Source organism: Xiphophorus hellerii, chromosome 14 (genome assembly GCF_003331165.1).
Source record: "Xiphophorus hellerii strain 12219 chromosome 14, Xiphophorus_hellerii-4.1, whole genome shotgun sequence".
Lineage (NCBI taxonomy): Eukaryota > Metazoa > Chordata > Actinopteri > Cyprinodontiformes > Poeciliidae > Xiphophorus > Xiphophorus hellerii.
Genome location: NC_045685.1, coordinates 18875443 through 18900811, shown reverse-complemented (window position 1 = coordinate 18900811; position 25369 = coordinate 18875443). Strand labels below are relative to the sequence as shown.

Here is a 25369-nt window from a genome sequence, read left to right as displayed (position 1 = left end):
GTGCTCCACCAGAGACCCTGCCTCGGGGGGCTCGTCGTCGCCGTCTGTGGGCGGCCCCCGGGACTCTTCGCCACCTCCAGCGCCGCGGACGGCCGCCGGACCGCCTCCGTGGTTCCCGCCTCCAGCGCCGCGGACGGCCGCCGGACCGCCTCCGTGGTTCCCGCCTCCAGCGCCGCGGACGGCCGCCGGACTGCCTCCGTGGTTCCCGCCTCCGGGGTTCCCGTCTCCGTGGTTCCCGCCTCCAGCGCCGCGGACGGCCGCCGGACCGCCTCCGTGGTTCCCGCCTCCAGCGCCGCGGACGGCCGCCGGACCGCCTCCGTGGTTCCCGCCGCCGCGGACGACCGCCGGACCACCTCCGTGGTTCCTGCCTCCTTTGCCTCCGCCCACCCTGTGGGTAGTTTTTTGTTTGTTTATGGACTCTTGGCCCTTCTTGTGTTTCCGCCCACGATGGTGGGTAGTTTTTTGTTTTTCTGGACTCTGGCCCCCCGTCCAGCGCCCCTCCGCCCACCCTTGTTGTGTTTTTGTTTTTTCTGGACTCTGGCCCCCCATCCGGCGCCCCTCCGCCCACCCTTGTTGTGGTTTTTTTTTTTGGGCGTCTGGTAGCCACCCTTGAGGGGGGGGTACTGTCAGGATCTGTGTTTTTCCGTGTTTAGTTAGAGTTTTTTGTGTCCTTGAGTCTCTTCGTTGTCCTGTCCTCCCCTTGATTGTTCCCAGGTGTGTCTCGTTCTGTGATTACCCTCCCGTGTATTTAACTCCACCTGTGTTCCTTGTTCCTCGTCGGGTCCTCGTCTATGTTAGCGTCTTTGTTTCGTCAGTGTTTCCTTGTGCCTGCTTCTTGTTACTGGACTTATTCATAATTAAAAAATCACCATACTCATCATTCCTGGGTCCGCTGCCTCTGCCTCACCACCACCAACACCGCACATCATGACACACACAGCCTGGTTATGAAGCCATTTTCACATAATGTAGTCCGGTATTATGCTGTGAAAAAGGCTCTGTGCTGGAGTAAAACTTTAAAAGCAAATGGTTTTCTTCCCACAATTGGAGAATCAAATAAGTTCACCATTCAAGTTCTTCAATTATATGTATGTATAAGAGCTGGACAGTATGAGGAAAGTATTTCATTGCAATACTGTTGCTGAAAATTGTGATACTGATTTATGATTACCCCCATTTTTCTGATCCTTTTTATTTTTTACAATGTCTCCATAACTGTCTGTATGTCTTTACACACCAGCCACTAAATATAGGCATTCAGTGCATTATTTAGGGCACTTATAGTCCACCCAACAGACAAAAGATGATACCAATATAATTGTGATACTATACATCTGAATTTCAATGATGGGGACAAGCTGTCATTTGCTATTGCATTATTACACACCGATAACCATGTGGATGACTTCGAATTGCATTGTTGCTGAAAATGTGCTACAGAAATTGCCTTGCTTCTTGGATGAGGGACAAAAAGTCTTCAAGATATGGAGAGTCAACATGTCGGGCATGAACCATGAGGATTTAGATTGTGTATTTTGTTCTTCCAATGTGCCTTTATCCCATTTTGTTTGCATTCCTTTCGATTATACTGTATTAAATGTGCTTTACAAATTGCCTTGGAGAATAAGTTCTTGATTTTTTTTGTTCCCCTCCCCCTTTTTTGTCTTGCACCTGCTGCAACCATATGAAAGGTATTAACTGTAGGACTTCAGCTGTGATTTCATGAGATGTAGGAGACGGTTTCTTATGATTTAAATGAATTAACTGCTGAACGTAATACTCTGCTCTCTGGTGCACAAAATTGGGGGTGGGACTGTTGGGGTTTGACGTCAAAGGCGACCCAGCAAATGGTGTAAGATAAACAAAGTTTAATTTCTGTCGTCACCTGGTCGTTTCTCCCGTGTTCCCCCCTCTAACAGGTCAAACGACGGGTAAAATTTTCCGCTTCGCGTGCGTTCACTCTCCTGCGCTGCCGGTCACGCGCCCTCACGTGCCACAACTCGGCACGGAGCTCGGTGAGCTCGAGCGGCGGCCGTTGAGACGGTAAACCGTTTGCCAGAGTCGCGACGACGGGGTCCGACTGCGGCTGCTCCTCCTGGTCTCTCATTTCTTGTTTTATCCTTCGAAGCAGGGAGCCGGAGGAGCTGGGGGGATGGAGCGGGTACCGCACCGTCTGTGAGCGGGGTCACAGCGCCGGGAGGAGGAGGAGACGCGGGAAGGACACCATCAGCATCGGCCGCAGCAGCAGATGAGGCTCATTTGCCGCAGGCCCCGCCATCGTGAAATCGGACACCGACTTGCGGCGGCGGATGGGGTGACCGTGCTCCCTGCTTCTCCGTCGTTACCGCCGGGGAGGCCCATGACTTCGGACGTTACCTGCGTGGGAGCTGCCCGTGGTCGGTTGTAAGGTGGAGGAAGGAGACAGGGAAAGGGGAGGAAGATGCAGACGGAGGAGGAGACGGCCGCCGCAGAAGAGCCCATTTTGGAGGAAGGGTCGGGACGAGAGCAGGTGAGGAAGGACATGCTCTGATTTTTTTTTTTTTTTTAATTCTCAAGTCACGTTTGTTTACGCCTGATCAGAAGGAGTCCTTTAGACCCCCTCCTCCCTTTAAGAAAGCATTGTGTCATCCCTGGTGGTTCCCAAACAACCCCTTATTTCTACATCCTGTAGTATCTGCTCTTGTTCGCTGCTGCTCTTTCATTGACAAAACAGCTATTTTTGCTGTGCTCTCTTCATGCTTGCTGTGGTTTACACACACAAGGACACACAGTAAGACCTTGACTTTAATATGGATGAGTGAAAAACGAGTGGTTTAGGTGAGAAGAATTCAAAATCCACGTCCTTCTGCTGCATGATGTGTTGATTTCACGGAATAGTAATACATGTCATCCATCAGCTGTCACCTCAAAACTACACAGGGGGATTACATCACAGTGAAGCCACACACCCACATCACATCCAGAATTACACCATCACACGTAATGTGAGCGTAATCACAGAATAACACATCCCTCATGTGTTTTGGGGCACAGTGCCCCCCACTGCACTGTGCTTTGTTTTTTACTTAAACACCCAAGTGCTGTAAAAATGTATTTGCACGCATAGACATTTAATTTCCTTTCTCCAGCGACATTGAAATGTTTCAAATCCTTCCATCGTCCTTGGAGGGTTGTTGGGGGGCTGGTGCCTATCGCCAGCAGTGATTGGGCAAGAGGCGGGGTACACCATGGACAGTCAATCCATCTCCGGGACACACCATCATGCACACACACACTCACTTAAAGGCCTTTTATAGTATTAAATAAACTAACAGTAATGTTTTTGGACTGTGGGAAGCCGGAGTACCTGGAGAGAAACCATGCATGCTCAGGTAGAACATGCAGAAAGACACCAGGCTGGGATTCAAACCCAGGACCTTGTTGCTACAAGGCAACTGTTCCACCATGCAGCCCCATGTTTAAAATTATCAAAGAAATTGTAGTATTAGACAAAGATAATTAGTGTAGATACAAAAATCTATTCTGTTAACGATAATTTAATGGGGGAAAAAAGTAGGACTCCACAATGTTTTTTTTTTTGTATTGCATCGCTATGTGCATCTCAAAGAATGGGTTGGAGTGCAATAAGTCTAGCAACTTACAACTTTATGTCTGTAATGTATGTGACACATTACAGACATGTTTAATGTTGAATAAAAAGCTTTGGAAGATAAAGGGTTGGTAAAGTGGTCAGGGAATAAAAAAAACAAACTACAAATTTATTTTATTTTCCAAGACAGCAGATGTTGGCTATAAGCAATATTTCCAATAAAACTTTGCTTAGATGGAAAAAGTAGTTTTATTTATTTTTATGGCCTGGATAGACTACTGATTATCTGGGGTATATGTTTGCCACAAAGCCAAAGAAATTAATATGTTTTAATAATTTCTTTTCCTGTTGCAAGTTTTATTATTATTTAGCATTTTTCCAATATTATCAGACATCCCATGTTTTCCTAATACTGTGCAGCCCTCAACAAGCGGTCCAAATCAACCTGGCTGTAAAATAAATCCCCAAGAATCTGTCTAGTTTAGCAACAGCTGCTAGTGAGTCTTTCACTTTGCTGTGGAGCAATCTGATGGACTCTTCTTTGCAGAATTACGGGCTGTTCAAGCATGAACAGCCCGTTTAAGGGCCAAGTCACAGAATATCAACCAAATTAACTCCAGACTTTGACTAGGCCATTCCAAAACTCAAATTTTAAGGGGCTGTTTTTAAGCCATTCATTTGTGAATTTGCTGAAGGGCTTTGGATCCTTGTCCTCTCACATAAACAAAGTCCACCTGAAATCATGCCATCCAAGTCCTGAAATTGCAAAGCAATAAAACAATCTCACTACCGCCACTGTGTATCATCAGTATCATGTTCTGTTTTCCGTAATGCTGTGTTACGAGGTTTTACTCATGCCTTCCAGGAAGTTCTCCTTGTGTCTCATGACTCAATGACATATTTTCCCAAAGTCTTGGAGGGTCATCAATGCCTTGTTTCCACTGAACGGTTCGGTTCGGTACAGTACGCTATTTTATGGTATTCAGGAGAGCTTCCTGCTGGCATTTGGCAGCAGGAAGCTCAGGGGAGGCGGTGTTAAACCCAAATGCCTACCACACTAGTGTGTCTACCACTTGCTGCAAGCAATGACGTTTTTGTTTTTTGTCTCCCAGTCAATGAAGTGTGTAGTGTCACGCCAGTAGCTCCATCCTAACTGTACTGTACCATCCTGTTATCCTGTGGACTTACAAACCAAAGTGAGCTCAGGAATGGTACGATTTACAATATAGTTTTCTGGCTTATCTCTAACTATGGTTCTGTCTCATCTCAAAACTTTACCATGAAAGAACTAAACTGCCTGATGACTTAAAAATATTTGTATTTTTCTACTTTTGTTGAAACTGCAGCAAAAATCATTTTAAATTTAATAAATAGTACAAAGCCTCTGAGTAGTGTTGGAAGCTACTAATTTATATATGCAGTGTTTTTAGCTCTATTTGGCTTTAAACAGGGTGACTTCAGACCCGGAGAACCACTCTGTTTTGCATCTATAAGAGGATTTTGTTTCTGTAACCAAATATCAAAATCAAGAAAGAGGGACTAGACCTCATTAATGTAAGGCGTCAACATGTAGATGGGGTGTTAAATGCTGCCGTTCACTTTATTCCACCACTTTCTCCTGTCTGTGTCCAGGCCTTCATTGCAGACAGTGCGATGTAATCCAATGATGCAGCCTCCATCTGTTTTCTGCCTCCATTACTCTCATCTTCCCCTTCTCATCTCCTTCCTGTTTTAGATTCGCCTTGTGGAGTCTTACTGCCTCTCTCTCCATTTAGCTCTCCCTTTCAAGCTGCACACTCTTACCTCCATTAACTTTATTTGCTCTCATGTCGACATGGGGTTATGCATGTGTGTTCACATAGGCGTAATTACAAATGAGGCGGAGCTGCGTTATTGACAATAAAATGGTAATTTTGGTACACAGATCCCTGCATGGAACCAAAAATGACTCCTTTCCGCATTGAGGTCTGCTGCAGTAAACCAACCAGTACTAATTTATTGCAAAATAATTCTCAAATCATTGGACTGTTCGACTAACTTTCAAAGTGTTGAAAGATTAGATTTTTGGATGTAAAATGTGCCAAACCACACTTGGAGTTTTTGTCTAAATGTTCTGTTAACTTATTATTAACATATGACACACAACAGGTTTTAAAGTCTTAGTTAAAAATATATATTTCTTAACTAATTGGAAAGTTAACTGAATATATTTTAAAGTTAGTTGGATCTGACAAATACATTCCATCCTCAGTATCAATTGTGTGCAATCGCATAAGGCAGCTCCAACGCATCATTTGGCAGGATATTGAATTTCAAGTCATTTCAAGTAGGTTCTGGATGCAAATTATATTTTTGGCCTGTTAGACAGAATTATTTTAAGTGTATGAGATGCTAAATATCACAAAGTGGCAGAGATGTTTTAACTTTAGAAAATAGTCAGAAAGGGTGGGTTAGTCATCTTGATATTGTCATTGTAATCTTGCAGCTCTATTTTCAGCCTATTTTTGTTCGTCCACAAACAAAAAATACAAATATAAGAAAATAATTCACTCAACTATTGATACCCTGATGTTGGGTTAGTTTCTGTGACCTGTGCAGCAACCAATATATAAAAAAAAATTATGACCTTTCTGTATCATTGATTTGCAAAATTAGGTTGACTTTGCCTTTTCTGTCATTCTAACAACTCTAGAATAACAATCTGCATATTTTTCTACCTTTACAACATTCACAGATAAAAAAGAGACTGGATCGGCTGTTGCAGCTCTATCTCTGTCTGTGTTTTGAGTGCAAAAGAGGCAGAGCTTTCGAAAATAATGAGCATATCTTGGCTACAAGCTGCAGAATTATCAGCAACACAATAATCTCATGTTAAAGTCGACAATGGAACTAAGTAGGCATGGTTTCACTGAAGACTGTTGCTCCATCAGATATGTCTTTAGAAACAAAAGTCTGTCCTGTCAAAACCAGAGTAGGGACAAAATATCTGTGACCGTCAGCGAAAATGGAGCCTGCAGCGTCAACATTATTAGTGATCGAGTTAAGCCGGAGACAATCACAATAGTAATGTAGATCGTGTCGTTCTGACGAAAACAGTGTGTTATTTTATCACTCTTAAAAACCACTAAGTTTTGGAGCATAGCATTGGGTTCAATGCAGTGTTGAACTGACAGCTCTTTATCAGGAAATACTTTTTCTATAATGATTCTGGACAAAAAAAGTCCTAATTGGGATATCGTTAGATAGCGTTGCAATCCTGTTGGTGATTCTATAACTTGACAGAAGTCACCAAAGAATTTCTAGAGCAAGATTATTAACTCCGTTTTGTGATATTAAAAAACCGACAGTGATGAAGGTTGGACTTAGTGGGAAATATTTGTGGATGTAGTGGGAAAAAAATCTAAGCGGCACAATGACCTATTTAAACTGTGTAAGGTGAGTAGACTGCAGCATGAAGAGACGGTCAGCTTATGACTCTATCCAACAAAATGCCTCAAAAAGGACTTTACAAATTATTCAAAAAGCCTGTAAAAATTATGATCAAAACATCTTTTTAGACCCTTATGATGACAGTATGTCTTTTTGTAACGTTTGTTAATATTTTTGTTGGCTGAACCATTACATGTTTCGACAATTTTTCCCTCTGGTTTTGGATGAGGTGCATATACAAGCAGCTTTGTCTTTACTTTTGGACAATTATTTTGATGCGTAATCAAGGCATTGCCTTTGCAAGCTGAACTAACTTATACGCATCTAAAAAGCTCAGGTAATCCCTGAACTACTATCCTAGATCCCAGAAGAGTTGAAAATGAGCTTTTTGGATGCAGAACTGGTCCAATGAGCAGAGAGAGAAGGAGGACGTTCAGACCGTCTTTGGGCATAAGATTAAAGTTTTATGTAGTTTTTTTCTGTTTTATTTCTGTGACATCTACAAAAGCAGTTGTTTTCTTGACTTACCTGCTAATACTTTTGTCGAATTACATTTATAGTGGGAGAATTACACCGGATGATCATTTTCAGGCAGAGGGATAATGTTTGTATCACCGTTAGACTGTGGTGACACATGGCTACCTCAGTAAGTGCTAACAATCTATCTGTTATTGCAGCTTGTAGCCTGACACTCGAGAAGGGCTCAATTCAGTCCCAATAAGAGGAAATGGATTTAAATTGTGCTCTGCAGGCATCAAAAGCACATTTTCCTCACTTCCCTACCTCATTCGCCACCCACGCACTGGGGCAGCTAATTATAGCCGCTCCAGTCACACCTAACGAGCTGAATCAGTTCGAGCACAGAATCAATGTGGGAGAGAGTGATTCTATTAAGCACTTCATGTTGGAAAAGGTGTGTGAAAACAGTGTGTACAGTGGACAGATGGAGAACTATGTGCAAAGAGGGGATTTGAAGTACACCTGCTATCAAAACCCAATTCATCAGTAGTTGTAGTTTGTAATTTGTGAAGTTGAAAGCTAATTGAATGTTTTCTACGCTTTTAGTATGAGGAAATATGTTCAAAGCAACTCAGCAAGCATGTTTATGCATAGCAGATGCATTTTATGGCAAAAATTAGTCTGTTTGCAAGAAGAGTAGATCTGCTGTTTGCACAGACTTGTTAAGAGCTTTCTGAACCTAAAATAAGAACCTGGACTTAAGGATCCAACCCTGACTGCTGTACTCTGTTTAATAAGCTAACTGGTGGTTCAGGCTTTAGATGCTCTGAAATAAATTTGGTACTATAATTTGTTCCATCTAAATTCAGGGGCATTGGGACAGATTCTTCTTATTGCTTGTGGGGCAGTTTGGGAAAAAAACAAGAACTGACTCCCCTGAGATTTGGCTTTGTAGATTGTTCTTCTGTTCTTTACATTATCCTCAGGAAGACTGATTGATCATTGATCACTTGAGGCTTGACTGAGGCAACTCTTACAGAATAATAGAAACCATCTTGTGACGGAAAGTAAGATTCCAAAACAGATTCTCCCAAAAGAAAAATGAAATCATAGTGAAGACTTGGAAACCTTCTGGTTTCAGACCAATCAGGCTAGTTAGCTAGCAGCTACAACGCTTTCACTTAATGCATCAAACTCGTAATCCATTGAAATGATTTGCCAATGTTTGGTGATAATTGAAGCAGATCTTTACTTTAACTCCAAAGTTAAACCGTTGCTAGGGCAGGTGTTGCACCACTTTCTTTTACTTCCAAAGCTGAAGAACCCATTCTGGGACCAAAACTGGTTCTCTAGTAGCTACCCAGTCCTTGCTAGGTCAGAAGAAGGAAACCATTGCCCCTTTTGCACTATAACCTTCAGTGTAGGAATTGAAGGTAAAAAGGGGGGAAATGTGTTCAAACTTCAGAGTATCGGCTAAAAGACGAGCTGCAGCATTTTACCGTCACTGGAGACGAGCTGGATGAAGCACTGTCCTCTACATTAGGTACATTACGGTAATCTAACCAAGTGATAACTAATGCATGGATTACTCCTTCAAAGTGCTGCTTGGAAAGAATTGGCTTTATTTTAACCAACTACTTCAACTTGGAAAATTTTAAATTACCAACTCCAGTAATCTGATCTGTCAAATTCAAGATTAGGGTCCATTTAAAACCCCAGATTTGTGACAACCAGCTTATTAAACCTGTCCAAGGAATCTTAAACACTTTAGGTGTCACAGTGGAGTTACCAAAATCCGTCACTTTAGTCTTAATAAATTTAAAAAAGTCAAGTCTGACTCAGCACACTTGAAACTTCAGCAAAATACGCACTACTACGTTGCAATTACTAATGGTTTATAACTGAGTAGAGCTGTGCTGTCTGGGCTTTATAATGAAAAGACATATTTTTGATCTTGCTTTTTTAAGACATTTTCTGCTGCCAAAGTGTTTAGTACAACACTTTGTCCTTCAAGTTAAGAATTATACTTGTGGAAGTTTCTTAATAAGTTCTAGAACAGTCGCTACATTTTATTATTTAAAAAAAAATTGTAATAGACTTGGTTTTGCGATCGTCGTTTGACTATAAACTAGAGTTGTCCTTGTCGGTGCAAATTCAACTCTTGCTTCTATTTTCGTATACGTTTATTTATATTGTTGGCACTGCTGTTGCTTTGAGACGCAGCTCTGATGCTAAGTGACCCCACACCGCATCCTGTTTTCCCTCCCTGAGGGACCTGGCACCGTAAGTGCCAACACGAATAATTTGACTCCTGTCTTGGGGCAGATTTTTGTCTAACTGGCTGCATTGTTGCAGACTCGTGATGAAATTGTTGGCTGGATACTTGCAGGTGTGAAAGATATTTAGTTAAAAACGTGGAGAGAAGGAAGATGGGGAAGATGTCACCAGACGGGTTTCTTGAGGTGACGTGTAATCTCCTACACCTGCTATTTGTTACATTTCCTGTCCCGCACTCATAAAGTTTAGGATAATTTCTGTCTCACATGCTGCTCACCGCTTCACTCTCTGCTCTGCTCTGTCAGCTCGATCAATCCACTTGGAGACAGAGCTTTAAAGAGGAAATAAGAGAGGAGATGTATGGGTGGGGACAAAGGTGGAGGTAAGAGTCAGAGGTTATACAGTGCCTTGCAAAAGTATTCACAACTTTTAAATTTTTTTTTTTTTTTTTTTTTTTACGTTTTTAAATAAAATGTAATTCAACCAATTGCCTTCACCAACTTAGCAATTAGTCTGTGTGTGTGTGTGTAATTTAAACTGAGTAAGCAGCTGTTCTGTGAATTCCTCTGAGATTTTTTAGAGAACTTAAAGCAACTAACATCATCATGAAGATCAAAAAACACATCAGACAGGCCGGGGAGGATGTTGTGGGGTAGTTTAAATGAGAGTTGGGGTATAAAACTGTCATTGGTGAGTAATCAGAGAAAAACAAAATCTGCTCCTGCAGAAACTAAGCTTATTTCATCACAAAAACACAAAAAATAAAATTTAAGCTAACAATCCACTAAACTTCTTTTTTTAAACGGCTCATCAAACCTCCATTTCAGTTTTAACTCGTGACACCAGGGTTTCCTCCAGTGTATTATAAGACTGGCGGGCACCAGGCTTAACTTGTGCCCCCACCAGGCTAAGCACTGCTTATTTATTTAAGTCTTTTAAAAATGTTTGCATTTTTTAAGACTTTATAGTTGGTGTGCAGGTATTAATCTTTCAATAACATAATTATCAAGTGATATTTTCAACATTTCTGTCAACTTTCAACATTTTTTAACTCAAAAACACAACGGGCTGCTGGATGAATGATTGCCGAGCGCCCCAACCACCGGGCTTAGCTAGTTTTCCGGGGGAAACCTTGGACAGAATGATCAAATCCAGCTAACTACTATACTTTAAACTTGGAATATTCACTCCGAGCATCCAATTAAAGTCAAGATAGAAGTATAGCAATAAATTTGTGTTTCATCTCATACTGTCAGTCTGTTGCTGTGCTTTTATCTTTATGTGATATACTTGCAGCAAGTGCTTTATAGTTGACTTCTAGACTTTCAGTTAGATGTTAAAACCAGACACCCTTAAAAACCTGCAGCTGTAAGTTGTGTGGTTCTGCAAAGTGTTAATGCATATACACCACACACTTTTCAGACTTTAAGGTATACGTATCATTAATGTGTATTTCACAATTATACACTACTTTGCATTGGTCTGTTACATAAAATCCCCAAGAAATCAAAGTTTGAGGATGTAACATGCTAAAATGTAAAAGGAACTGTATATTGGGGAAAACAAAGTTAAGAAAAGGAGAACGATTACAAGAGAACGAAAGGAAGATGCTCTACCAGTCTTTTTTTTTTTAAGTGACTGCTTTTATTAGCTGCTTCGTGGGGGTTATTTTCGTGACGGTGAACAGCTGGTTGAGCGGTCCCATTGATTCTGCCTCACAGCGTTGCCCTTGACGATCAGCAGATACAGGAGAAAAATCTAAAGCCTTTGTGTCCAGCTCGCCATCAAATATCACCTTGTGGTTCAACTGTGCTGAAAAGAGATGAGTGTGCATGAGAGAAGGAGCGAGTGGTAGTGATTGAGGGAATGGAGGCTCATGTGTGAGGTAAATAGAGGGATAGATGCTGACAGACTTGACTGAGAGGAGAGAAGGACACTGGTGTCATCCCATCTGCTTTTCTTTCCCAACTCATCATCTCCTTTTTTTTGTCTTCCCACGAAGTGAAACAGGAAACAAACACTCCTTCGTCTTTATCAGGGATGAAACCCAACGTCTTCACTCTTAAACTGTGTGACACAAGCTTTATTTTTTTGCCTCTCTGTCATTGATGCACACATTGCATCAGCACCGACGCGCTGCTGATGTTGGAGCCGAGTCAGTTGGCAGGGGAACCGTCTAGAAGCATCGTTCTCATCTAAATTATTCACATATTCTCCTCCGGCTGCATTACAATGCTGAGATCGTGCGTGTGGACGGAGAAGGAAGCATATCACACCAGCTATGCTTGTGTATTTGAGTGCGCTGTAAACACTGTGTGCGTGTCTAATGTGCAGCACTTACCCTCCGATGGATATGGAGCAGTTCTAATGCGTTCCTTTGGTCCAGGCCTCCGGCTGCACATTTGGTTGGAAACCTGACACTGTTTACCAAACAGGAAGGTTATTAATACTTTACCAGACGTCATCCTGAAGCACATCCTTATTCCTTCCTTGACAAAAAAAAAAAAATCTTCTTCTCATGATAAAATATTAACACCTATGCATGTTACACCTATGCATGGTGGGCGATATGGATTTATTTTATCGCAATATTTACCGGTACTTTTGTGATAACAATAAAAGTGACAATAAGAATTATTTGTTAGATCGTTTTTAGGTAACTGTGTAACTGTGTGTCCGAGCAATTACAGCCCCACAAACACACGCTTAAAAAAACATTCCCATTTGTAACACCCTTCTTTACGATATCAGTCGCATAAAGAAGTGTGATTTGTGTTACTAAGCTATGCATGATAACTGTATTTTAAAATTTATTGAAAGTACAGGAAAATCAATAAAATAAAATAGAAAAAATAGAAAATACAGTTATCAAATTTATTGGCTTTCATTGAACAAATGGTGTAGAAAATAATAAAACTATCAATCCTGACAATGTGAACAGTTTGGGGGATTTTAAGTCGTCATTAATTGGAATTAATTGGAATTTATTGTGACAACGATAAGTCAAAGCTCTTACCATAAGAAATTTATCACGATAAATGATAAACAACACGATAAATGCCTATCCTGTATTGCAGTTTTGAATATCAGGGTGGATGTTGTGTTGCATAAGGAAACATGTAACAGTTAATATTTGTTTGCTCCCACAGCAAAAGCCCACCCAGCAGTCCCTGGCCTCCTCCCTGTGCAGAGAGTCCCACTGGAAGTGCCTCCTCCTGACGCTGCTGATGTACGGCTGTTTCGCCACGCTGGCCTGGTGCGCTCTCTGCCGAGTGCCCGTCCTCGGCTCTTCCTCCTCCATGCCTCTTGGTGGCGCCGACGACGCCACATCCGCCGCCTACTATAATGACATCCTCCACCTGGAGAGCCCGTGCTCCAGCGGCTACGTCTACATCCCGCTGGCCTTCCTGGCGATGCTGTACGTGGTTTACCTGGTGGAGTGCTGGCACTGCTTCTCTAAGACGGCCATGTTGGCTCACGCTGAATTCCAGGTATCTGACATGTAACTGCATTGTTTTTGGTTCCTCTAATGCATTTTTAAGACCATAGGAGACAAATCTTTCCGAGCGGCTGCCCCTCAGATTGTAGGATGCTTTCATGTTATTTCTACTGATTCTTTAAGAAAATGTTTGAGTCATTTATTCAGACTGGCTTTTAACTACTGTAGTTTTATGCTGCATGATGTTATATGTAATCTGTTTTTGTCTTCTGTGTTAGCACTTTGTGGTAATAAAGACCACGCATTCCTACCAGAATACTCCGACTAAAATAAGGAGTTCAGCTAAAGTACACATAAATTATCAATGCATCATTCTCTTTCCTACAGAAAGCTCACTGTTTCTCCAGGAGAGAATATGTAGACATTTACTCCATCATTTCTGGAAAAATGATTGCCTCATCAAGTAGAAAATGACTTGACCTGACTCAGCCTGGCTGTTGTGTTCTGTAATGAAAAAACTTCCTACTGTAAAATGATTTAGTTGCTTCCAGCAAAAAAAAACAAAAAACAACAATCATTGTGATATAATTAAACTTTGTCTTGTCCGCTGTGGCTATTGTACCGAAACAATAGTTGTCTTGTTCCTGCTGGTCTGTTTTTTTAGGAAGTTGTTTCAGTTTAACCTTTTTCTAGGAAGTGTATGAGCGGGTGCAGAGACTCCAGCAGGCCACTCCATGTATTTGGTGGAAGGCCATCAGCTACCACTACGTGAGGAGGACCAGGCAGGTGACCAGATACCGCAATGGAGATGCATACACCACCACACAGGTGAGCGGGCTCTTTCTTTATTCATTGCTTTTCTGTCAAATTTATAACAACAAGTATAAGTATAGAAATTTCTCATGTCAATATGATTCGATGAATTAGCATTTTCCTTCAGCTGTCGGGAGATCAGACATGGAGAGCACCATCTGTCTCATCTCTTCATGCCCAACCAGCAGGCAGAGTTACCTTAGCAAGCTATGTAAATCCTTGGTTAGCAGCGTCTCCATCAACGTAATGTCATAGTCTCCATGGCAACCACTTTCTACACGGGCCAGTAGGTGCCCAGTTTAAAGTGTAGTGCAGAACAGATTACAGGATTTGTAACAGGGCAGGATGCTAACATGTCGCTCCATTAGCCAATCCAGCAGAGTCACTAGCTATCTTTTCATCTAATATTATTGAGAATTTTGAGCAAACCTTTAAAATGACGCAGAAAAGAAAATTCAAAGATTGTGTTTTCAGCTAAAGTACATATAAATCACTAATCTTTTTGTTTGCCCTACTAAAAGTTTAGTGTTTGTCCAGGGAAGCGTATGTACATTTCCATAGGTAATATTATGTTTCCATGTAATTGTGACGTCAATTTTAAGCAAACTTTTACAATGTTGCAAAAAAGAGAAAAAAAAATCTTATAAGTTGTAATTGTTCTGTCATGTCAACTAGCATCAGCAAAGTTACATGCTGTCCAGAGAGGTAAATAAAGAAATGCAATTGTAATTCTAACAGCACAAACAAGCTGATCAGTCAAGTACGGTAAATGTTTGCTATGTCAGGACTTGTTCTGAAAATATGTTTCTATTCCCATTTCTTTAGTTCATTAACTCTTTCGAAAAAGTTTCCATGAACGGAAAAATTGTTGATGCACATCTTGAAGCTGCATTACTTCAAGATGTGCATAAGAAAACATTGATGGAAGCACAGCAATAGAGTCATAAAAAAACACAGCAGTCGTTCAGGTTGTGCACTTGAAGAAGTAAATTATATTTATTGTTATCTAAGGCGTTAAACATTAACAAAAACATTTGTTTTACTGAAACAAGAATGGCTCAACTGAACAAGGCCTTGCATTTGTTTTACATCTATTTTGCTTATTTAAGCAAATAAAGAGAAGCAATTTTGTTTCTCTCTTTTTTTTAACCTTTCACCTTCCCTCAGGTCTACCATGAACGAGTGAACACTCATGCCTCCAGTTCAGAGTTTGACTACGCCCGCTACGGCGTCAAAGATGTGTCAAAAGAGCTGCTCGCCCTGGAGCGCCACCCTGCTGTTCGCCTCCGCTTCACCAAGTGTTTCAGGTACCAACAGACTTCTAAAGTACTAACAAATCTGCTCTGTAGTTGGTTGAATTAGAATTTAGTTTGATAGTGAAGCTGATCTTTACTTGATTTTTGTTTTAATTTATTACATTCCTGTGCTTTAGCTTCTCCAGTGCTCGAGCTGAAGCTGCTTACCTCACTCAGGTAAGAAGAAAAAAGAAAGTGTGCTAAACTCTTCTTCATAGCTGCTTATAAAGTGCCTTGCAGCAGCAAAGTAGGTATTTTATTTGGTGTTTATGAGCGAGACCAACAACAAATAGTACATAATTGTAAACAGGAAGGAAAAGTTACATGGTTTTCAAGATATTTTATTAAGAAAAGTGTATTGTGTGCAAACTGAAATCTTAGACAAGGTCGACTACCTCCCAAAAGTGCAGAAAACATGAAAGATGGGGCTCTGCTTGGGTGAGACCAAAGTTTTAGTTTTTGTCTATGTGCAAGATACTATGCACTGCATAATGTGAACACGTTGGTGGCAGATTCAGGCTGTTGTGATGCTGTTTTTCAGCTAGTAAGGCTTGATGGTTGAAGCCAAATTTTGATAAATCCTGAAAAACCTCTTGTAGGCTGGAAAAGGCTTCAGACTGAGGCGCAGGTTCACGTTCTACCAGAACAATGACCCTAAACATAGAGATAGAGCTTTAATGAAATGATTTAGATCAAAGCATTATGGTGTCAGAACGGCCTTGTCAAAGTCCAGAGCTACATCCAGTGGATAATCATGGCTATTTATTAAAGAATTACATTTATAGTGCAAAGAAATTACAGACAAGATGACTGATCTGGATTTTTTTTTAGGGGTATCAGTAAAAACATATATCCTTTGCTTCAGACTTTATTAATTTTGTACCGTTTTGCATTGGTCTATCACATAACATCTCAATAAAACAGATGAATTGTGACGTTTTAATGTAAAAAAGTAGATTCCTTTTCACTGCAAAAACAAAATATCTTGCCAAATATATTTGTGTAGTTTCTATTGCTGATATTAATAATAATAATAGGTTATTTTTAGTGCCCTTTGTATCTTGAAATCTCAAGATCTAAAATATCTCTGGCAGTGGTGGGATTTGAACCCACGCCCCCGAAGAGACTGGAGCCTTAATCCAGCGCCTTAGACCGCTCGGCCACGCTACCTCACACCAAAATAGAACCTACCATGTCTTAAATTAAATAATTTGTCAGTGGAACTACTACCTTTTCACACTTACTGAGGGATTTTTGACTTAAAACAAAGTTCTTGTATCTTGCTGAAGAGTTATTTGTAAGTTAGTTTTGTTTTATTTTAAATGTACTAAGATATTTGCTCTAGAAGCTAGACCAAAAATACTTTGCAGTAAAGAGCTGTGTAAAGATTTATTTACTATCCATTAGTAGTTTGATTTGTTTGTACAAATTACAGGTACTTAAGCTAGAGGGCAAAAGTATTTTAAAGGTTTTAGTTTTTAACTGTACAGTTGTCATGATTTTGAAACTATGAAAGTAATTCAAAATAATTGAAGTTTAGGATTTTTATTGGATGAAAAGCTCACAAAATTTGTAACTGAATGTTTTTTTTTAAAATTATTTTTAATTTCTCTGTGATTTAAGCGAGCACGGTTCTTTGGGGAAAATGAAGGGCTGGACGACTACATGGAGGCCCGGGAGGGAATGCACCTAAAAAACGTGGATTTCCGGGAGCACATCCTGGCCTTCCCAGATCCGGCCCGTCAGCCGTGGTTCTCTCGCCACCTGGTGTTCTGGCTGGCCTCGGCTTTCCTCCTGTCATGGCCGCTGCGGGTCGTGTCAGAATACCGCACGGCGTACGTGCACTACCACGTGGAGAAGCTGTTCGGCGAGGAGGAGGACGCCGGCGGCGGCGGAGTCGTCGTGGGAGGACAGGGTGGAGGCGGACGAGGCGCTGCGGTGGAAGGAGGGACTGAGAACGGAATCGGGACGGGATTCGGGCTGAACGGGACCAGCTACAGGGCCATCTCCCGCGTCAACACAGTGGACATGACAGAACTGGAGTGGCACATCCGCTGCAACCAGCAGATGGTGCCCAGCTACTCCGAGGCCCTCCTGATGGACCTGGACTCCAGTGGAAGCACAAACCCCACAGCCTCCACGCCCATCTCTGGACCCCCAGGGGTCACCCCCACCCAAGCCCCCCACCCGCCACCTCTGACTCTGCCTGTGGTGTTCAACTCCGCCTACCTCCTGCAGAGCTGCCCCAGGTGCAGGAGAACCACATCAAGTTCCAGTCTTCCCTCCAGGCTGAGGGCTCCGATGGGGACCACTGCCCTCCTCAACGCCACCGTTGCTGGGATCCGGGCAGCGGCGCCGGGCAGTGGAGGCATAGGAGGAAGGCTGGTGCTCAGTCGCAGCGGGTTCTCTCTGGGGAGACTCGGAGGTGGGCGACAGAACAACTTGTTTCATTCAAGAAGCATAGGAGGAGGACTGGGAGGCAGCAGGGAGGATGGAGGAGGGAGCGGAGGCGGAGGAAGCAGTGGTGGCGGAGGGAGCGGAGGATTCTTAGGAATAGGCTCCAGACAGAACAATGAGGAGACCAGGGGGGTGCTGGAAGGAGAAGGCGAGGAGGAGGAGGAAGAGGAACAGGTGAGGAGACGGGAAAACGGGGGAAGAGAGAGAGACGAGGAGGCAGAGCAGGGAGGAGAAGGTGGAGGAGGAGGAGGAGGAGGAGGAGAAAGTAGGGAGGCTGAGAGGGATCGACCTCCCTCCTACCAGGACGCCTTCTTCTTCCCTGTCCTCATCATACATGGAGAGGAGAGCTGCCATGCTGGCGATGACATGTGAGACAGAAAACGCATCAAGAGCAGGTCGGTTTGAGCAGGAGCTGAAAGAAAACGCTGCGCACACAGGAAGGAGCAGGTTCAGTCAGAGCAAAGAGAGAAAGATGCTGTGGTCTGCTGCAGGTAGAACCAGAGGCCCGGAAGAGGGAGGATAAACAGACAAACGGAGGGAGGGGGTGAGCTCACGCAGTGCATCCTGTCAACCATCAGTTAACACACAAGTTCAGGAGATCAGAGTTGTTCCAGAGTGCAGGCACGAGATAAGACCGAGAGCAAGTAAATCCTTAAAATTGCATGCTTTACTGAAAGGAGGTGAGGATGACGGAAGGCTTAGAAATGTGTGTTTCCAGATATATCTATGCAGGAGCTGGAGTGGGGGGGCTAACAGTGCTAAAGATAGCCACTGAACAATAGAGAAAGTATATTCTTTTTACAAAAGAAACAGCATTAGAGGAACTGGGAGTGGATATCTGAGAGGCCTGAAGCATCGATTAAACGATGATTGTGATACAGCGAGATGAGCTAACAATATTTATTATTTTAAACCACAAAAAGCCAAAGGAGGTAAGAGAAAAAAATCAGAGGAAGTAGAAAACACAATGCAAGTTATTAAACTACAGATGATTCTGATTATTTAGAGCTAATAAACCATATTGTTCCATTTCAAATCATGGATAAAATCATTTTTATGACTATGAACAGCACCTGACCAGCTCCTCTTATAGTAATCTGTGCCAATGAAAGACGAGTTACATTGATTTCCTCCTCGTCTCGTCATGCTGTCTTACTTCACCATTAGCTTCCCGACCACTCAATCCATTACTGCTTTGGAGGAGGAGATTAAAGAGAACGCCATAAAAAGTGGAGCAGTCGTTGCCTCTTCAACTCAGCCCCTCTTTGCTCTAGCCATCTTCTGCCATGTTATCACCTTTTCTCATTCACCCCTTTCCTCCCAGAACGTCATTTTAGGATGCCTCTGGTTTGGTTTATTTGAAGAATATACAACTTCAGTTCAGGCTTGTAGCTCTCAGTAGTTATTTTTATTTCCTTATCTTAAATACACAGCCGAGAACGCAGCTGAAATTCCTCAAAGATGTATAATGTTATGCGTAACACAATAACCACCCAAGACGAAAGTAGTGATGGCACAGATTTCCACTGGAGTGTGGCATCATGACGTCAAGAGTTATGTTTTTTTTCAAATTTTCCTTGCTTTCACTGAACAATGTACATTGGAGACCTAGCAGACTGGCACTCTACGCAGACATTGTGGTGAACTCCAATTTTACTGTAATTAGACTATGAAAAAATTTGATTTTTTTTTTTTTTTTTTTTACAAAAACTGTTATTCAAGAGACTTTTATTCTAACAGCATTCAGGTAGACGTTATAATTTCTGCTCCAGTTCTGACCCACATTGTTGGACAGATGCACTCACATTTTTCCCAATAGCTGTGTCAGCAGAATACTGCTGAAATATTTAACCTGATATTTCCCACTCGTAGTTTTTTATTATTATTTCAACTTGAAAGGTTATAGTGAAGCAGAACTAAAAACAGAAAGCCTTTTATGGCTTAAACCTAATCTAGGTAAGTTTCCATTTTTTATATTAGTTCTGTTATGATCTGTAGTATTTTTCCAATGATAAATCTGTATAATATGAACTGAAAACATCCAGAGAAGCGTCTCTCTTGTTAGCATATATATCTAAATATGTTTAGGCATGAAATATCCCTCCCTTTTCTAAGGCCGACATGTTGGACTGCATTGGAAGCTGTCAAGTTATGCTGGCGTTGTTGATTTTTAAAAAGAAGAAGAAGAAGAAATTGCTGAGAATAATAAAATAACTCCCCGGTTTTATACTGTGTATCATTTTCGGCCATGTAGAAACATGCTTTGGGTAGGTTTAGGTCGAGCTGCTACCTCCTCCTGCTTATGGAGAAACAAATCCTTAATATTTCCTTAATGTGACGTGTCAAGACTTTTGCAGGCATAGAAATGCATGGAAACACGCTTACTAGCAAGGTAGCATATTATAGCTACAATCAGCAAAAATATCAAACAGTAGTGATCAATTGGGATTCAGCGCCAACACAGGGACACAGACAGGAATCCTGGGGGATTCAGAGTTTTGTCCTACTTTCTGAGTTTGTTTTCTTGGAAAATGAACCCAGGAAAGGCCGTCTGCACAGACCGCCATCTGTGCTTTCTTTGTATTTACTCTACAAAGCACACTAAACCTGCTAACGTAGCAACAAGAATTAGTTAGGTAAGCTTATCCTGACCGTTCCTGCTGCCTCTGCTTACTTTTTACACATTCATGAAAAAGCACATAAAAAAAAAAAAAAAACAAAGCTGTGTGAAGAGGACAAATAAATAAGGGTACTGACTGTTCTCTCAGTGCAACTTTCTGGGAAAGTGGAGCGGAGACCGCTGGCCTGGTTAGATGTAGGGGACACATCCTGACACACTTTCCCATCCGCTGAATCTGGTTCATGGTTCTAGCCATATTGGAAAAAAAGACATAAAAAAACAAGCTGAAGTGGGGACAAGGAAGGAAGCTGAACTCAAGGAGACCGACGGAAAGTTAACAGTAACCAGGACAAGACTTTCTGAGCAACTAAAGAGCTGGACAAAACTGAAAATGTGACGACATTAAAGGCAGTTATTTTTACAACATTAATCACTACTTCAGTCTCTGGACTTCTGTGTCTATCATAACCAGAAAGAAGCACTATAAAAAGCACTCAACGCCCTGCTGCGTTCATTTGTTTAGGACAACGTGTTGCTTTCACTGCTCTGTTCATCACACGCAGCTGAAACCTGTAAATGTAATGGACCCTCAACGCAGGAAAACTCACCTCCTTCTGTAAATTGCTGCTCACACATCATCTTCATATTTGTGGTTGTTTAATTAAAACACAAATGCCTTTGTAAAGTTTATTTCTTTTTGTAAAAATTACTGTTTTGGTCCACTGCTTATTTGTTCATTTCTGTGTGTTGAAACGTGTTTAGCACTTCTTGCTGAATATTTATACGCAGTTTTATTATCTTACGTGTCGCTCCAGATGTGCCAAGAGGATTCTTTGCCCATGATGTCTTACACAAACATACGCACCATCATGCCTGTTTGCATGCTTAATCACTGCAGTAAAATAGCAAATATATCAGCCTTTTTTCTTACCTGAATGGAAATACGGCAACCCTAGACATGTAATCATCTCCCTCCCCACACACACACACACACACACACATGCTCCTCAAGCATGGCGTTGTGCAGATGAGGTTGCCTTTAGGTTGCCAACATCTTTTGCTCAGGTTCTTCAGTTAATGTATCCTCTTCTGCAAATTCATCAACACGCCAAAGCAAAAAAAAGCAACAACAAAAAAGCAAAGTGTGAGTGCATACAGATGTAAACAGGTTGTTTTCAATAGTCTGGCCTAAGCAGTAGATTTACAGCAGTACATTTATAATACAGAAAGAAAACACATAAATAGTTAAATCATATATGTACAGAGAGCACTTATCAGATGGCCGGTGTTTCTAACATGCATCGTTTTGTTGTCTTTGTTTATGTTATGTATTTGGCCACAGTTTGTGTGTAAATCCAACCAGAATGTTTTTAACATGTTCTAATGTCTTTGGCTTAATTTGAAAGCTGACGTTTTTGTCCACTAGAGGGCAGCAAAGCCTTAATGATTGTGACGACACTGGCATTATAATGTATTTAGAGAGCAAAGCGAGGGTGAAATAGACCAGGAAGGAAACAGCATAGAGACTGAAGTATGTTTAACATCTGCACTTGTACCTGTCAGTGATGTCACACCAGGTGTGTTCAGTGGCTGGAAAACCACTGGTCGACTGGGTTGTTAGTGAGGTTTTTGTCCTCTTTACTGGTCTTACTTTTTTTAACATAAAATTGCTAAAACAAAATTCCTGATTTAGAGATTTTCACTGAACTTTTTACCAGAAATTAATGGATACTTTCTTGGTACCTACCAGGATTTACTTTTCTTTTTTTAAACTTTCTGGACTTTAAGTGGTACTTTGAAGAGATTACTTGGTACTTTCCAAAACTTCCTTGGACTTCACCTGTTATTTTTCAGCTAAAGTATCGCCAGGTATATTCAGAAAACAACAAGTAATTTCCTTTAACTTGTTTATGAGGTATTTTGTGGAACTTGCCAAAGACTTTCCTTTAACTTTCCAGAAAGAGATTGCTGCGGTCCTTACCAGGAGGTTTGTGGGCCTCAATAAATACTCTTTGGACTTACCAGAAACGTACCTGGTAAGATCTAGAAAGTATCTTCTGAGTCATAAAAGTTATAGCAGAGTCTTGTCCCAGATGCATTCCAGAAGTTGCCTGCAAAGTTCTGGAAAGTAACATGTAACTTTTAGAAAGTGACCTGAGTTAAGAACCAAAGCTTATTTTCCAGAACTTACTTTCCTTCAATGTATATGAAATGTAACAGGTATTGTAAAGAAACATAAAAATTACTTTCAGGAACTAACTCTGTACTTTTCTGAACCCTTTCAGGTACTTACCCAGAACCTAGAGGTTACTTTAAATAACTTGGATGGTATTTTCCATAACTTCAGTCAAGTTTATTTGTATAACAAGTACTTGCGTGGAAAGTAACACATGTGAGTAAAGGGAATATACGTACTCTATGTGATGCTATCTTGTTTTCTTTTGAGTTGTGACTGATTGTTTTGCAAAGCAATGTAGTTCATATTCCTGCTTCTGGCTGGACTTGTATATGTTGCTGAACTTATAATCACATGCAATGGGAGCTTCAATCACTGAGCTGGCAGCACCGTTGGAGGAAGACCGTTTACAGTTTGTGACTGAGCCTCCATGTTCCACAGCGTAACACACTCATTGTCTGGCTGTGTTGATCTATATGACACAAATAAAGTGATAGAGTGGAAGACAGTCGGGGTTGTGGTCCTCGTTTTTCACCCACGTCTGAACTGAAACCGTTAGCATGTTTTGTTGCAACTTTCACAGCCAATCATTTGGTTTGATCAGGAAATCAGAACCACAAACAAACAGGAAAAGGGTAGAATATGATTCTCAAAAAACATTATACATTAGATTAACATTTCTTTTTTATTATTTACATAATTTATTAAAATTAGAAGAGAAATAAATGTTCAATAAATGGATTGGAAGTGGGATGGGAAAAAAAATAGGGGTGCCCTGATTGCAGTTTTTATGGCAATCAAGGATCTCGAAAAATAAAACTAATAGGTTTTCTTTGGACAGGCATCCAATTTGATAATTCTTTTGAGGTTGATTGAATTTTATTTTCCCTGCCTAGAAAAGCTTATAGCTTATCCTAAACAATAAATAGATCTATAAAGTCTTCTTTCTTAAAAACGTGCATCAACCATCTGTGCTGGGAGGCCAAATGGCCCTTGGGCTGCTCTTGGACAGATCTGGTCTAAATAATCTTGAGTTTCAAACTTTCTGAAAATATTTAAAAGTTTTCCTTTGGTTTTTGTGGTTCTTTCTTTAGCTGAATGTTTGAAAAAAAGATCCATTTGAAAATTACTCCAAAAGAAACCCCAAACTTTGTATATCAGAACAATCTTAAATGAACACTAGATTTGTCTGCCTGGCAACAAAGTATAAAGATATCAATATCATTTATAGAACTATCCTGTCAGCAGCAGCTGAGTCTTCATTTTCTGCTCTGAGTCCAGCTGGTTTCCAGTGCGGGTTGGGCTCTGCCCCTCGTTACTGATCCTGTTTGTGGTGTTCATTGACAACATCTGAACCTGGAGTCACTGAGAGGAGGGTCTCTGGTTGGGGAACCTCAGGGTCACATTTTTGTTTTTGCTGGCTGATTTGTTTCTGCTTGACATTTTCATGACCCTTCAGCGTACACTGGAGAGATTTGCAGCCGGGATGAGAGTCAGCTCTCAATTTGACGTCTTAGTCCTCCACAGCGGTGGACTGGTCCTATAAGGTCAGGGGTCAGGGTTTGCCTCAGGCGAGGGACTTGGAGTATCTTTGGTGTCTTGTTTACGAGTGGCGGTGGGACAGATTGAGTCTGATGTGCAGCAAGGCTCCTCCAGTTTGTTGAGGTGAAGAAAGGGCTGAGGCAAAAAGAAAAGCTTGATTTTCTTATTTTCCTTTTGCCTGGTCATGACCAGAGGTTTGGTCGTCTCACCTCTGGTCATGACGACCAAACGAGATCGTGTAGGTTGGCTGGACTCACCCTGAGAGACACTTTGAGGAGGTCTGTCCTCTGCAACAGAGTTCACAAAACTTGTACTCAAGTAAAAGTATCACTACTTCAACATATTTTCACTCAAACAAAAGTTAAAAGTAGCTGTACTCGAGTAAAAAAGGCTACTTAGTACTGACTAGCCAATCATAACATCAGCTTAATATTTCAAATTACATCTTTAAGACAGACGTAATGTGGAGATTTTGGTAATTAAATAACATAGTTACAAAACAACAAGTGAAACATTTTTCCAAATCAATTTCTTTAAATGTAAAATTTGTGAAACTTTAAATAAAAACTGCAGGTATGTAGATTTTTTTCATTCAAGCTTGTTCATTCAGTGAAGTCACTCAGTTGGTAGAATGTGTAGAAATTTCCAATTGACTAAACTCAAATGGCTGGGTACGGCAAATCACAACAAGCAGTAATGACTTCAATCTGATTCTGACAGCCATGTAACACATTTCATGCAAACAAACGAGTTGTTTACAGAAAATACAGGCAATAAATCTGTCAAACTAAAGCTGCTGGTGCCATTTAGTGGTTTAATGCAAAACAGACAGAAGAAATGCAACAGATTTCATAACAGTAAATGATAAATATGTTTACATGTCAGTCAGTTTAAACACATTGTAGTTAGAGAATAAAATTATTCTTCCTCTCTGTTTCAACTCCAAGCATTTTATGTACTGCTTTATTTTCTCTGTAAATATTTAAAGCTGCTGGATGCATTTTGTGTACCTCCCCTCCTTTAATAATCACGTCACAGAGTTGTTGTTGTACACAGTGATGTGTGAGGGCAATAACAGCCTGTCTTGTTTATATGCCGTCTATCGAAATGTCCTCTGGGCTAAAAACTAATAAACAACACATATTTGAAAATGAGATCATCAGTAGAGTTAGTCAGTAGAGCTGGTCCCTTAAAAAGAATATTACTTTGTCTGATGCTGAAGGTGTTAGATTTTTCTAAAAGGAATTCTGAAACTTTTAAGATATTTGGTCAA

General features: G+C 41.1%; 1 protein-coding gene and 1 non-coding gene across 2 annotated transcripts; one reads left to right on the top strand and one right to left on the bottom strand.

Moving 5' to 3' along the window:
• The first annotated feature begins 934 nt into the window (after positions 1-934).
• LOC116732840 (transmembrane protein 151B) lies at positions 935-23062 on the top strand. The gene is made up of 6 exons (XM_032583357.1): positions 935-2509; positions 12904-13245; positions 13887-14021; positions 15174-15313; positions 15439-15478; positions 16925-23062. The coding sequence occupies exons 1-6, from the start codon at positions 2441-2443 to the stop codon at positions 18128-18130; spliced, it is 1932 nt and encodes a 643-aa protein (XP_032439248.1). The 5' UTR covers positions 935-2440; the 3' UTR covers positions 18131-23062.
• trnal-aag (transfer RNA leucine (anticodon AAG)) lies at positions 16390-16471 on the bottom strand. Its single transcript has one exon. It is a non-coding gene; the product is annotated as a tRNA-Leu (tRNA).
• Positions 23063-25369: the final 2307 nt, after the last annotated feature.